The sequence below is a fragment of the Lemur catta genome, chromosome 14 (genome assembly GCF_020740605.2).
Source record: "Lemur catta isolate mLemCat1 chromosome 14, mLemCat1.pri, whole genome shotgun sequence".
Lineage (NCBI taxonomy): Eukaryota > Metazoa > Chordata > Mammalia > Primates > Lemuridae > Lemur > Lemur catta.
The window spans coordinates 21,402,499-21,416,825 of NC_059141.1; the positions used below are offsets into that span (position 1 = coordinate 21,402,499).

The following is a 14,327-nucleotide window of genomic DNA, read 5'->3' on the forward strand; positions in this document are numbered from 1 at the left end:
TGAGCAAAGGACAGCAGTGCTGATGCATGAATTTAACTAAGGACGTTACTTGGAGCTCAAGTCTAGGCTGCCAACGGGCGGGCGGGCAGGGGACAGCGGGGTCAAAGCCACCCCAGTCTCTAAGGTTTTCCTCGTCTCAGGGGTGGCCCCGGGCTAGAAGCGAGTGAGCTGGAGAGGCGAAGATTGAGGAAGAGTCTGAGCAGTTGGGGTCTGGGTGCTTTGCCCACCTCAGCCCATCTTCCGGGCCCAAGGTGACTTGTGACATCAGGAACAGACCCAGGGGCTCCCGTGTCTGCCTCCGCTCTCTCCCCAGGCTGGGCTGATGACGTCAGGACGGGGCCAGTCACGTGGTGGGTAGCAGGCGAGTAGGGAAGAGAGAGACAGAAAGAGGCAGCAACACAGAGAAAGGGACAGAGACGGGGAGAGAGCCCCAGACAGGCTCAGAAACACAGAGGGACAGAGAGGCAAAGTGAGAGAGACAGAGACAGAGAGAAATTAAAGGCAAGACCTACCATCCACTCATTTGTTTGCTAGGAGCAGACAGGGAAGTAGGTACAGGTGGATGCAGGTGGAGAGAGGACTGAGCTAGGGGTGATATTATATGAAGGGGCCCAGCTGGGTGCGGTGGTTCACACCTGTAATCCCAGGGACTCAGGAGGCTGGGGCGGGAGGATCGCTTGAGGCCAGGAGTTCAGGGCTACAGTGGGCTGTGATCAAGCTGCTCACTGCACTCCAGCTTGGGCAACAGAGCAAGACCCTGTCTCTAAAAAATAAGTAAATAAAATAAGGGGGGGCCCTAGCATCAACATCGTGAAGGACAAACTTTTGCTGTCACTTACTGTGTGCTTAGCACTGCACCGGATGCTGCAGAAAACAAAAAGTTGCAGGTCAGGTCCCTGTCCTTGCCAGGCACACCTAGCTGGGAGACCCACCCCGACACTTGGGAAAGACTAGCAACAGGCTGAGGCCACCTTTCCCAGGGCCAGATGCGGGTCAGGGCTCCTGCCTAGCTGAGGTCGCTGCATGGCTTGGTGGAGGAGCTGCGTTTGACCTGCCTCTTGGAGAGCAGGTGGGAGGGAGGGTAAGAGTTTCCAGTGGGGAAGATGGTGTCGGCGAAGGTGTGGAGCCAGGAAGACATGTCTGGGTACAGCTAGGAGGGCCTTGAATGCCAAGCTAAGGCAGCAGTGGGAGCTCCGGCCATGCCTGAGCAGAGGAGTGAGGCAGGAGAAGCTGTGCTTTAGGCAGGCCGGGGGCGGGCGGGAGACAGGCCTGGAGGGCAGCGGAGTAAGGTGGAGGAGAGAATTGCAGGCTCCCCCGACCCCTCCAGTCCCGCTCCTGACACCTCCAACCTGCAGCGCCCTCTCCCTGGAAGGCCTCTCCCACATGGGAAACACTAAAACACAGTTCAAGACTCTTTTCCAGGGTCTCCTCCTCCAGGAAGCCTTCAGGCAGGGACAGGTGCCCCTACTGCTCCCCCAGCCTGAAAGCCAACATGACATCCCCCTGGGCTCAGCTGAGTCGAGTCATGGTTTTGACCAAGATCGGGAAGTATACTTGGCTCCATCACCGTCTTTGCCTTCCCACACCCAGAATTTGCCTGTCCCCAGCAGGAAGCCCCAGCAGCTGTCTGGCCTGAGCATCCAGGCCCTGAGAGAGGAGGGATGGGCCGGGGAGGGGGAGTGACAGGGCAGGGCCCATTTGCTTAGAGGTGCTTTGGGCTGGCTGGTCATGGAGGTGACTCACTCCCCAAAGGAGGGAGTGGCACAGGGGACAGTCGGGCTGGGCAAGGGAGCCGTGGTGGGGAGAGCCTGCCTCTGCCGTCAGTCCTTGGCTGGACCTCAGGAGACCAGGCTGCGCTGGACACTGCTTCCTCTTTGTCCCCTCAGGCCCTTGGAAAAGGAGAGAGAAACACCTGCAGAGCCCAGGCTCTCCCCAGCACTCAAGGCCCCCGCCCGACGGCTGTCCCCGCACCCCAGCCAGAGCCATGGATAAATTTCGCATGCTCTTCCAGCACTTCCAGTCCAGCTCGGAGTCAGTGATGAACGGCATCTGCCTGCTGCTGGCCGCGGTCACCATCAAGCTGTACTCCTCCTTCGACTTCAACTGCCCCTGCCTGGCGCGCTACAATGCCCTCTACGGCCTGGGCCTGCTGCTCGCGCCCCCGCTCGCCCTGTTCCTCTGCGGCCTCCTTGCCAACCGGCAGTCCGTGGTGATGGTCGAGGAGTGGCGCCGGCCCTCGGGGCACCGGAGGAAGGACCCAGGCATAATCAGGTGCAGTCTCATGCCACTCGGTGACCCATGGCATTGCCAGGGTTCCCCCACCCCACAGGCACTATCAGGTGCACCCCCAAAGCCCAGCTACTCCCTGTGGACTTTGTGGGGGGCTCCCCGCTACAGGCACTGCCAGGCATGCTCCCATCTTTCCCCGGCTAGGAACCATCAGCTCACAGAGACCTACCGCCAGTTTCCACTTTGGAAACATTTATTTCTAGTCCTACCGTTTACATAGGACTGATCCAGGATTCCCAGGGATTACCCAGGCCACTGTGGGAAGGAAGGGAAAACTTCTGTGTCCTCTGAAGGTTCTCAAAAATCGGGTGACAAAAGGCAGATTAGCAGGAGAAAAGGCATTCCGATTCATTTGATCATAGTTTTACATGACACGGGAGCCTTCAGAATGAAGCTCCAAGACACAGGGGAAACTGTCCATTGTTATGCTTAGGTTCAACAGAGTGTGGACAGCCATGTAGAAATACGATTGGACACAAGGATATGAGCTGATGCTAACAGGCTGAGTAGGGACACCAGCAAGGCTGTCTAGATTCTTCTCGGCCTCTCTCTGCAGGATTGCTTCCCTCTGGGTGTGGGGCAGGACCCTCCCTGGAATGGGGGTCCTATGACCTACAGTCAGACAAGGTAGGTCAGATCATTTCTTTACGGCCAGTTTTTAGACAGAAAGTCAGGGGGAATGTTAGAGTAATATTTTTAGGTTTTCTGGCTGTCTTGGGGGAAAAGATTCTGGTTTCTGTTCTAGTTTCTATGGTTAGCCTTGGGGGAGGATGAGGGGCCACAGACAGGAGGGCAGGAGAAGGCCAGAGAAAAACTTGCTTCTGAAGCTGCTTCTGAGGCCGTCCTTTTGGGGTATCATTTTCTGAGCCCAAACACCACATCTGTGATGCTGGCCATGGATTATGACTCACCACACACATGGAGGGCCATCCCGCAACATGCACGGCAGTTTTTTGCACGTAGTGAGAGGCAATGATTTGCGTATAGGCTGCATCTCCCTCACCTGGTGCACACTGTGTCCTCAGAGCCTGGCACATGGCTGGTGCCGTGTAGCAGTATCAGCTGGTGGAGTGCAGCAATGGACAGTGCCCCCTGGCTGGCCGCACCCCCAACCAGGGCCGCACTCTGTGCTGAGTGCTCCAAGTGAGTGCTCGGCCTCTCTGAATTCTCACCTGGGCCCTGAGTCTGCTCCTTCACCCATTTTTAAGAATAAGGAACCTGAGGCCCAGAGAAGTTAAGTAGCCGGACCAAGCTCCCACGGCTAGGCAGTGGCACCGCTCAGTTTCAAACACAGGCCGACTCCACAGCCCAAGCTGAACAGCTGCCCTTGGTGTTTTGGAAAAAATAAGTGTGAGCCGTGGCAGGAGTGGCTTGAGGGGTGTTAGCTCACCCACCAACTCCTCCTCTGCCCGCTCCCTGATGCGGACAGTTGAGATGTTCCCAGATACATCTAGTTCTGTGACCCCTGTTCTGTGTGGTCACAGAACTGCTCTGTGACCCCTATTCCCTGATGCGGAGAGTTGAGCTGTTCTCGGACACATCTAACGTGACTCCATAACAAGTCCCCAGTTCCACCTTCTAATCGCGTTGTCCTCCAAAGGAAACACTGGAGCCACCACTGCCTGCGACATATTTCTAATTCCCCATGGGTAGGTCACACAGGCACACGCTATTTTGTGTTTTGTGTACAATCCAAGTTAGAGCCAACATCTGCATCCTGTGCACGGCAGCCTGGGGGATGACACACTCCCTGTGACTCAGCCGCGAGCCGGGTCTCACGCACTGGGCTCTTTGCCTTTCCTCTGGGGTCCAGTGCGAGCAGCTCTGCTGGGCTCCTGCTCTGCGACCGACGCCCAGCCCAGGTCACCAGAGGGGCAGAGTGGGTCAGGAAAGGCACCTGAGGCCAGTCAGAGGGTGGGCTCTGGGGATGCCCAGGGCGGGGGCGGCGTTTGAGGCGCTGCCTTTGGGAGGGTTGTTGGGCAGGGCTGTCTTAGTGTAGGCTCCCCCCAAAAACAGGCTCCGGAAAGAATGTGGTAATGAGTGGGCAGCTGGGTTCAATCTTTCTGGGGACCCTCTAAGAGGGCATGTAGGACACACCTAAGATGGTCTAAGATGGTCTATTTATCCACTGGGCCCGGCACTCTTGGGCTGAAGTTGATTCTGGGGTTAACTTTTCAGTCTCCCAGCCTACCCCTCTCGGGAGCTGAGAATCCTCCAGAGCCCTGTGGCAGAACAAGGCAGGTGCTTGAGGTAGGAGGCCCTCAGGCCTGCCACATGAACTGTCCCCAAAGCCATAGATGCCCCTGGCATGAGCAGGGCACCTGTGGTGTCTGCTACAAGGCCTAGAGCAGGAGGAATACCAACTCCTCAGTGTTCCAGTCCTGGGATGCCCAGGGGCTCCCGACCCTCCTTCCTCCCTGCCTTCTGTTGCTGAAACCTCTACACTGGAAGCTGCGGCTTGATGCAACCCACCTGGGATTTCCCAGCCCTCCTGGGAAGTCCATCTGTGCATCTCCCCTGTAGCCTTCCTGCTGCAGCTGAATTCCTGTGTCTCTTTGTGACCGCTCTGTCCTCTGTGTGCAGGTACATGTGCCTCTCTGTGCTGCAGAGGGCACTGGCCGCCCCCCTGGTCTGGATCCTGCTGGCCCTCCTTGATGGGAAGTGCTTCGTGTGTGCCTTCAGCAGCTCCGTGGACCCTGAGAAGTTTCTAGACTTTGCCAACATGACCCCCAGCCAGGTACAGCTCTTCCTGGCCAAGGTGCCCTGCAAGGAGGACGAGCTGGTGAGGGACAGCTCTGCTCGGAAGGCAGTGTCGCGCTACCTGCGGTGCCTATCACAGGTAATTGGGGTGGTCCTCCCCGCCCTGGCACCCTGCAAATGTCCTGCATTGGTTCTGGGGTGGGGTGGGGTGGTAAGGATGTACAGATGATTTCTGAGGCTCCTCTCCTCTCTGGAGACACAAATAAAAAGCAGGTGGTGCATGGGGAGATTCAGAGCACGACACAGGACAGGACAGTGTGGGGCCTTTGACACTGACTCTCCCCGGGTCAGAGACTGGTGCCTATACCCTCCTGGAAGTCATCTAGGCCCCTCCCAGGAGGCTGGGTGGCAGGAAAGCCCTGGAGATACACTCCACAATACAGGTCTTCCCCAGATGCCAGGCTCCGCACAGCGCACCAACTCCATTATCCAGGGGACAAACTCCAGCCCAACCCCAGCCCAGACTCTGGGTTCTACACCTCCTTTCCCAGGGCCCCAGTGCTGGGCTGTGCCCACCAAAAATTATTTACATGGATCCACTACACACAGAGCACCACTAGAGCTATAGATAATAAAGACACAACCCCTGCCCAGACAGGCTTAGGGTAAATGCAGGCCCACGGTGCAGTGGAGGGAGGACCAGTGCTCAGCATGCACTTGATTCTGGTTCAGACTGTGACCTTGGTCGCAGCATTGCCCCTCTGGGCCTCAGTGTCTCCTGCAAAGTAAAGGGGGGGGGGCTGGTCTCCTCCACAGTGATGTTCCCTGCAGACTTCGATACTCTAGCTCTTCCCAGCTGAGTGGAAAAAGCACGGAATTTGCAGTCAGACCAGGGTGAGTTTTCAGCCACATAAAATTTAGCAAGGTCTTTGGTTTTCTGCTTCTTGTGTATGAAATATTCACCTTAAATTTGGTGGTGGTGGGAATATCTTGTGAGAGGCCAAATGAGAGAGCTTTGTAAACGGCGGAAATCACGTCTCTAAAAGACAGAGATTCCAATGTGTCTTTGTGGTTTACCGAGTGACTTCTCTGCTCCAGGCCCACACAGCTTCTCAGGCTTTAAGCTGGCCTTGAAGAGACTATGGCTTTGGCAGGTGGAGAGGAGGGAGAAGTGTCTGCCAGCCTTAGAGAACTACTTCCTCACTCTTGGCCTGGACACTGTTCCCTGCTCACATGCTGGGTAACTGTCACTCATCCTCCAGGTCTCAGCCTGCACATCACCGTTCCCTGAGCCCCCAAGTTCAGGGGTGTCCCTCCTCTGAATTCCTGTGATGCCCTCCACAGTTCTCACTATGACACGTAGTCAGTCATCGTCTATTTCATTGTCTGTTTTTTCTGTGGGAGCAAAGACGGGACCTCCTGTGCCCAGCACAGTGCCTCCCACAAAGCACAGCAGGGATGGGCAGGACGGACAGCTGAGCACACAGGAGGGTGAAGGACTGGATTAAGAAGATGAGGGGATGGTTGATGGGTGATGATGGATACGTGGAAGGAAGGATGAGAGCATGGGAGCACGAATGGATGGGAAGAGAGGTGGATGGCTAAGGGAATGGACGACGGACATGGAGGGATGGCTGGGAGGATGGCTGGCTGGGAAGATGATGGATATAGCGTCACATGAGAGGAAGGGCGATTGGATGGATGGGTGGAGATGTGGTTGGATGGGTGGATGGATGCAAAGATGAGAGAATGAATGGAAGGAAAAGTGGATGGTGGGAAGGATGACTGGATGGGAAGGTGAATAGATGTGAGGAAGGACGGGATAAATAAAGGGAGGGGCTCTGGAACACCTTTGCGGCAGGTACAGCGCCCGGGCCCCACCCACACCCAACCTCGTGCCTCCCCACCCTCCAGGCCATCGGCTGGAGCGTCGCGCTGCTGCTGATCGTGGGGGCCTTCCTGGCCCGCTGCCTGAGGCCCTGCTTCGACCAGACCGTCTTCCTGCAGCGCAGGTACTGGAGCAACTACGTGGACCTGGAGCAGAAGCTCTTCGACGAGACGTGCTGTGAGCACGCGCGGGACTTCGCGCACCGCTGCGTGCTGCACTTCTTCGCCAGCATGCGGAGCGAGCTGCGGGCGCGCGGGCTGCGCGGGGACGCTGCGGGCGGGGACCCGGCCCCGCTCGAGCCCCCCGAACCCCCAGAGGACCTGGACAGTGGGAGCGGGAAGGCCCACCTGCGCGCCATCTCCAGCCGGGAGCAGGTGGACCGCCTCCTGAGCTCCTGGTACTCCAGCAAACCGCCGCTCGACCTTGCGGCCTCCCCCGGGCTCTGGGGCGGTGGCCTCAGCCACCGCGGCCCCACCGTGGCCCCTGGCACCAGGCTGTCCCAGCACACCAACGTGTAGGGCCCCTACCCCTCTAACAAGAGTCCGAGGGATTTCCAGGCCGTGGGGACCCCAAGGCAAGCAGCCTAAGCCTTGCCGGCCTCCTTCCTAAAACAGCCCAATCTCTACTGAGGTTCTGGCCTGGCCTCGGGTGTGCTTCATAAGCTAGAGTGGACCCGGTTCCCATGCGGTGCATCCAGGACTGGTTCTGCGATTCTGCATTTTTAACAAGCTGGTGGTGATACCGACTGGTATTTGGTCAGCAGGCCACACTTGGAGTAGCAAGAGTCTAAACAGATACGCCGTGGGTGCTGGGCCCTAGACGTCAATTCTAAATAATAATAGCAGGGTATGCTTATATTGCGCTTCCTGTGGTGTCAGGCATTGTTCCAACTTCTCTACACATATTAACTCATTATTGAAGTAGGTATGATGATTAGCCCCATTTTTTAGAAGAAAAAACTGAGTTTAAATTGCCCAAGGTCCCCCGTGCCATTTAATCCCAGGAGGCCTGGCTCTAACTCTGAGCTACCACATTAGTCTGCTGTCTAGCTAATTTTGTTTGTGTATTTGTTTTTAATGTTCTTGGGTTTCCTGCAGCGACTACCAAAGTTCCTGTAATAAATTCTAGCAAGCTCTGCTGGTTGACTTCCTCTCAAAAGCACTAGTTAGCGCCTTTTGCTGGCTACTACAGAGGAATGGTTTTATATTGTCCTGCTGAAGGGACTTTGCTGTGTTGAAATGTCCAGGGGCTGACCCTCCCAGCTCCCACCTTTCCAAGTCCCACCAGTTCTGTTCCTAGCAGCCTCTGTATGGGCCGGCCTCCTTCAATACGCAGCTCCTTCCTCGGCCAGCCTTCTGTCCCTCCCCTTCACCATCAGCCTTGTCCCCGCAGCCTGCAGGCCCCACTGTCGGCAGCCTGACCCCAGAGCTCAGTGGGCTCCCTTCCTAAGACTGCCCCCTGCCCCAGACATTCCCGGGGGCCTCTGTTTGCTGCCCTTAGCAAGAAGCTGGCACCCTGATGACGGTTTCCTCATGGCCGAGTATGGGTATGGGCGTCTAGCTCAGGGACAAAAACCCCTGAAATGCCAGTGTTAGATCTGCTGGAAAAACTGCCGCTCAATCTCTGGCAGCCCAAACAGGAAGGGTTTGGGGAAGATCTAGCCTTTGATCTCTCCTCTGGGCCTTGGCCCCTCCCTGATGACTCACTGACACCCCCACCCCCACCACACACACACACACACACACACACACACACACACACACACACACACACACTCATACCCTGCTATCGCCTCCATCAGCACAGACGGTGGCCACAGACAGCAGACCCGGGTTCACCCTGTGCTTTTCTACTTTCTCAGCACCTTGGGGCACTGCAGGGGCCGTGGGTACCTCCACCCCCTTTCTTAGCACCCTGGGGCACTGCAGGGGCTGTGGGTACCTCCACCCCCTTTGTCAGCACCTTGGGGCACTGCAGGGGCCCCTGGGTACCTCCACCTGCTGGAGCCCAGGCCCCTCTATCAGACGATCTCTGCACTCCTGAGCTCTTGCCAAGGGACCTTGTGAGACCAGAAAATCCCTGCAGCTCAGCCTCCCCCCACCTGCTGGCTGTGGTCAGGCCATGCAAATGTCTGCAATGGCTCTGGGGTGGGGCATGATTTAGGCAAAGCAGTTAGCAGTGATAGGGTCAGAAGAGTGGGGAGGGAGACTTTGGAAATGGCCCAGGTTGCGTGGGTGAGCTCCCAGCCTGGAGAAGGAGGCTCAGGGTTGCAGCTTTGGGCTCCAAGAAGACAGCATCTTGACCAGTAAAAAGTCGCAAACTGCATTTCAATACTCTTGCCTTCTTATACTGAGCAGTTACAGAGCACTGACTGCAGAGAAAGCACTGTGCCAGGGGATAGGGTTGGGAGAACACACAGACATGTGCTGCCTCTTCTGGGAGACACAGTGGTCAGCAGTACTGGAAGTGTGGGCTTTGGCTGCACAAGTCCTCCCTCTCGTGCATCCTGGGCAGCTGCAGCCCCATCTCTGCCAGGTCTGCATGAGGAGAGAAAGATGGCAGCCCAGGGGTTTAGCTCGGGAATGATTTTATCCTGCCGGCAGTTTGGGTGTGAGAGCCAAGTGCTCGGCGGCAAGGTCAGGAAGAGGGATGATATTTGGGATTTGCCCACATGGAGGGGATGCCGGAAGCTGTAGGAATGAATAGGGCCATCAAGAGAGAGGGGCTAGGCTGAGCACGGTGGCTCATGCCTGTAATCCCAGCACTCTGGGAGGCCGGGGCAAGAGGATTGTTTGAGGCCAGGAGTTTGGGATCAGCCTGAGCCAGAACAAGACCCCTGTCTCTAGGAAAGAAAAAAGAAAAAGAAAAATTAGCTGGGTGTTGTGGCATGCACCTATAGTCCCAGCTACTTGGGAGGCTGAGCTAGGAGGATTGCTTGAGCCCAGGAGTTGGAGGCTGCAGTGAGCTATGATGACGCTGCCGCACACTGCACTCTAGCTGAGGGAACAGAGTGAGACTCTGACTCAAAAAAAAAAAAAAAAAAACAAGGTAGGTCAGATGATTTCTTCATGGCCAGTTTTCACACAGAAAGGTGGGCAGGGTACTCGCTTCGGCAGCACATATGCTAAAGTTGGAACAATACAGAGAAGATTAGCATGGCCCCTGCAGAAGGATGACATGCAAATTTGTGAAGTGTTCCATATTTTTATGCTGAAATAAAAAAAAAAAAAAGCAAGGTGGGCAGGGTGGAGTTAGAACAACATTTTTAGGTTTTATGGCTGTCTTTGGGGAAAACGGGTTCTGGTTTCTATGACCACCTTGGGGAGGCAGGATCCTCGTGTCCGTGGCCAGCCTTAGGGGAGAATGAGGGGCTGGAGACAGCAGGGCAAGGAGAAGGTCACAGAGTTTTTTGCCTCTGAGGCTGCTTCCAGGGCCTTCATTTTGAGGTATTGTTTTCTGAGCCCCAACAGAATCATTAAACTGAGATGTTACGGATACAGGAATTTCTCTGGTTGAAGAACAGGGTAAAGGGTTCCAGCAACATGCAGAGCACATGCAGAGGTCTTGCGGTGGGAAGGGCTGCCCTGCGTGAGGAACTGCAAGCCGGCTGGTCAGCCGGGGCGTGGACAGCGGAGGATGTGGCCCAGCATCAGCTCTCGCGGGGTCACACAGGTGCTATGAGACTGTCTGTGGACTTTAGCCATCATTGAAGGGCATTAAGTAAGTAGTAATTTGATCAGATGTTCACTCTGTGTAGGTTCCACAGGCGCCTGTGTGCGCTGCAGAAGGCAGGCGAGAGCTGGAGGGCTTGGATTCAAAGGGAGATGGAGGGAGGTGGTAGATTAGATGTGTGTAGGAGGTAGAACGGTCCCCAGGTGTCCTGCTTAAAATGTAACACACAGACACTATATTAGTCAGGCTAGACAGGGAATGCAAAAATAAAAGGCAGCAAAAATGAAACCAAAATGTCAGTGTCTTAACACAACAAAGATATCTCTCTCACTCAGGCAAAATCTGAGGTAGGTGAACAGGGAAGGGAGGCTGGGGAGGAGGCTCTGCCCCACAGTCACTTGGGGACCCAGCTGACAGGCACCCCCATCTGTGACGCCACCATCAAGACACATGGTGTTTGTCCACCAGCAGCAGGTCCTGAGACAAGGAGATGAGTGCAAGTAGCTTAGCAAGGAGCTTGCCCCCAGGACACCCTGCCAGGCACAGAGGAGGTGACAGAAGGGCAGGAAGAAAGCCAACCAAGGGTAGAGGAGACAGCCAGTTACTGCTGCGGCCACTAGAGCCCAGTCCCACCAGGGAGCTCGGGGAGAGCAATCCCCAAGTAATCGCAACCCAGGAGGGGGAGGAGGGAGTGCTTCTCCCCCAGCCTCCCACTGTCATTGGTGGGGCACTAACTAGGCACCTCCAGGTTGCCTTGGGCCAACCGTAATCCCGGTGCCTGAAACACAAAGCCGGGCAGAGTCTCAGGTTTCCAGTTAGAAGGTGGAGGTGAGGGCTGAGGGGAATGGGCAGGGCACAGAGGCCTCCCTTCCTCCTGGCTCCCAGGGTCAGCCCCACAGGGCAGAGCAGGGAAGACGGTAAGGGGTGGAGGTGGGTTCTGCACCAGGACTTGGGGACATGGCCCCAACCTCCTGGAGCGGAGGCTAAAAAGTGCAAGGAAACATGGACTATTTGGTGAGCACCACCATTTTGCTATCCCAAATATGGCTTGGCCAAGGCAGGAAAGAGCAGCACGGTATCCTTCTTAGGCAAAGACCTCACGCCTCTGACGACACAGCCTGCCAGCACTTGAGCTGCTGTAGCAGCAACATCTCGCTGCCCGGATGCTCCAACAGCTGCTGGCTGAGGACAGCGCACACTTGAGTGACACAGGATCACGCTCTCCTATGCAAATTGGGCATTTCCCTAAAGGCACGGCACCCTCACTCCCCGGGAGCCCCTTTGCATGCTGCTTTTCATGACACCCCTAACTCCTCCAAGCCAGAGGGGACGCACAGCTACTGGGATGGGTGCCGAGGCCAGGAGGCGAGGGGGCTGGCGCACATCCCCCAGCGTGGCTGTGGGCGAGTTTGCACCCATGCTCCAAAAAGTGTGTGACATCTCGCTTTTCATTTACATTTAGTCATGACCTAGGAGTTACAGGGGAGAGGTGGAGAAAACACAAAGCATCACTAAATGCACCACTGAAGACCCCTGCTACAGTGGGCACAACAAGAGCCCACAAGTAGTCTACCGCGTACTCTCCAGAACCTGCCACGATGTTACTTTCCACCACAAAAGGGGCTTTCAGGTGTGATTGAGTCAAGGATCTTGAGATGGGGAGACTATCCTGGATTATTGGGGGGACGCATGTCCTCACATTATCAAAGGGAGGGAGGAGGGTGGGATTTAGAGAAGACGACGTGACAAGGAAGCGGAGGCTGGAGTGATGAGGTCACCAGGCAGGGAGCATGGATGCCTTGTGTCGTCTTTCCTTGCCTTCTCTAGGCAAGGAAGTGGATTCTTCCCTGGAGTTTCCAGAAGGAACAGCCTGCCAACCCCTTGATTTTAGTCTGCTGAAACCCATTTAGATTCCTGACCTCCAGAACAAGAAAACAAATGTGTGGTTTTAAGCCACTATGTCTGTGGCAATTTGTTTCAGCAGCAATAGAAATCAAAGACAGATTTTCAAAACAGCACAACTAGAACCCAGGTGCAGAGATAGAGATGATCTTTATTACTGTTCCGATGTTGTCAGGACTATTTCCTGAGAGCCCACTGTGTGCCTGGCCCTGTGCTAAACTCCACCTGCCTCGGCTCGTTGAATCCGCACGTGGATCTGAGAGGTAGGCTCTGCTATTCTCCCCACGTCACGGATGAGAAGGTTAAGAGGGGAAATTACCTGCCCCAGGTCTCTGGCTTGAGTAAAGGGCGGTGCCAGAAGCCAAGGAGCCTCCCAGTCTCAGATTGGGCTGCTATGACAAAATGTACCGTAGACCGGGCGGCTTAAAGAACACAAAGTTATTTCTCACAGCTCTGGAGGCTGGAAGTCTGAGATCAGCATGCCAGCCGGGTCGGGTGCTGACGAGGGCTTTTTTCTGGGTTCCAGACATCCTCACAGAGCAAAAAGAGGGCGGGAGAGCTCTCTGGGGTCCCTGTTATAAGCACACTAATCCTTTTCCCCCCGAAAGCTCCACACACATGACTTAATCGCCTCCCAAAGGCCCCACCTCCTAATGCCATCACCTTGGGAGTGAGGATTTCAGCATGTGAATTTAGGGGACACAAACATTCAGTTCATAGCTCTCCAGGCAGCCTTAGGTCTCTCCTGCAACACTGACACTGAGGCTTCCTGGCCTCGGCTGTGCTCATGAGGCCACCCTTGCCTCCCCCATGCCCACTCTCCCAGCCCTGCCCGGCCCCCATCCTTCCAAGGCAGAGAGAAGGTCCTGGCATTCTTCACATCCGGGTCCACACAGACACTGGTAATATGGCAGTGACACTGGGGCAAACTCAGGGAATTTGGAGATGTCCATAGGATGCCTGGTAAAAAAAAAAAAAAAAAAAGATTACATTTTCCTTATCTTATATAATTATCATAAGAAAAATCAAATACAAGGTATTAGGAAAGATTTGTATAAATCATTCAATTGAAATCTCCTAGCCGGGCATGGTGGTGCATACTTGTAGTCCCAGCTACTCAGGAGGCTGAGGCAGGAGGATCGCTTGAGCCCAGGGGTTCCATGCTGCAGTGAGCTATGATATCGCCACTGCACTCCAGCCTAGGCGACAGAGCAAGACCTTGTCTCTAAAAAAAAAAAAAAGTCTCCTAAACTTCTCAAAATGAGAAACTTGAGCTTCCTTTGGTGAGCACATTTGCATTAAATGATCACAGGCAATTCCTATTTAAGACTCTAATGATGATCTCTTCAAATGTTTTAAACACCACCCCCTAAAAACTTGGCTAAGTAGGTGATAAATTTAAAACTAATTTTTACAATCATTCAAAAATTCACAACAGTTAAATGGTATTTAAAGATGCTAATGCTCGTCCTTTACTCTCAGTGACGACTGTAACCAAAACTCTTATGATACTGAGAATGATGGATGAGAATCCAATCAAACAGTGCTATATCGAGTATTCTAAAATAACACTGCAGTTAGAATTTGCAGAGTGCGTATGTGAGGCTGGAGCAGGCACCCTGCAGCCAGCGTGGGCAGCACTAGAAGGTGCGTCATCTACACGCAGGGGGCCGTGTGCCGTAGCCGAGGCAGAGATTCCAGGTAGCCCCTGCAGCCGGCCCTCCTGGTTTCTTGCACCAGCCCAGGCCCAGCCCAGCCCCACCCACCACTCTGGGGCCGTGTGCCAGGCCCTGCAGCAGCTCGGACCCCTTGTCGGACAGGCATGTGTTGCTGCAGTAGACATCCAAGGACGGTCACCTCCTCTGCTGAGTCTCCC

At 55.1% G+C, this 14,327-nt stretch overlaps 1 protein-coding gene and 1 non-coding gene across 2 annotated transcripts; both read left to right on the top strand.

Moving 5' to 3' along the window:
• The first annotated feature begins 1,984 nt into the window (after positions 1 to 1,984).
• CALHM3 (calcium homeostasis modulator 3) lies at positions 1,985 to 7,436 on the top strand. Its single transcript, XM_045568471.1, has 3 exons — positions 1,985 to 2,271; positions 4,873 to 5,128; positions 6,904 to 7,436. The coding sequence occupies exons 1-3, from the start codon at positions 1,985 to 1,987 to the stop codon at positions 7,393 to 7,395; spliced, it is 1,035 nt and encodes a 344-aa protein (XP_045424427.1). The 3' UTR covers positions 7,396 to 7,436.
• Positions 7,437 to 9,977: 2,541 nt separating this feature from the next.
• LOC123650541 lies at positions 9,978 to 10,084 on the top strand. The gene has a single exon (XR_006739399.1). It is a non-coding gene; the product is annotated as a U6 spliceosomal RNA (small nuclear RNA).
• The last annotated feature ends 4,243 nt before the right edge of the window (positions 10,085 to 14,327 follow it).

What these genes read in the sequence shown, in the direction of transcription:
- CALHM3 (XM_045568471.1), top strand. Translation starts at nt 1,985, where the DNA reads ATGGATAAATTTCGCATGCTCTTCCAGCACTTCCAGTCCAGCTCGGAG. An exon ending in AAGGACCCAGGCATAATCAG is followed by an intron (nt 2,272 to 4,872) that starts GTGCAGTCTCAT and finishes CTCTGTGTGCAG; the next exon opens with GTACATGTGCCTCTCTGTGC. An exon ending in ACCTGCGGTGCCTATCACAG is followed by an intron (nt 5,129 to 6,903) that starts GTAATTGGGGTG and finishes CCCACCCTCCAG; the next exon opens with GCCATCGGCTGGAGCGTCGC.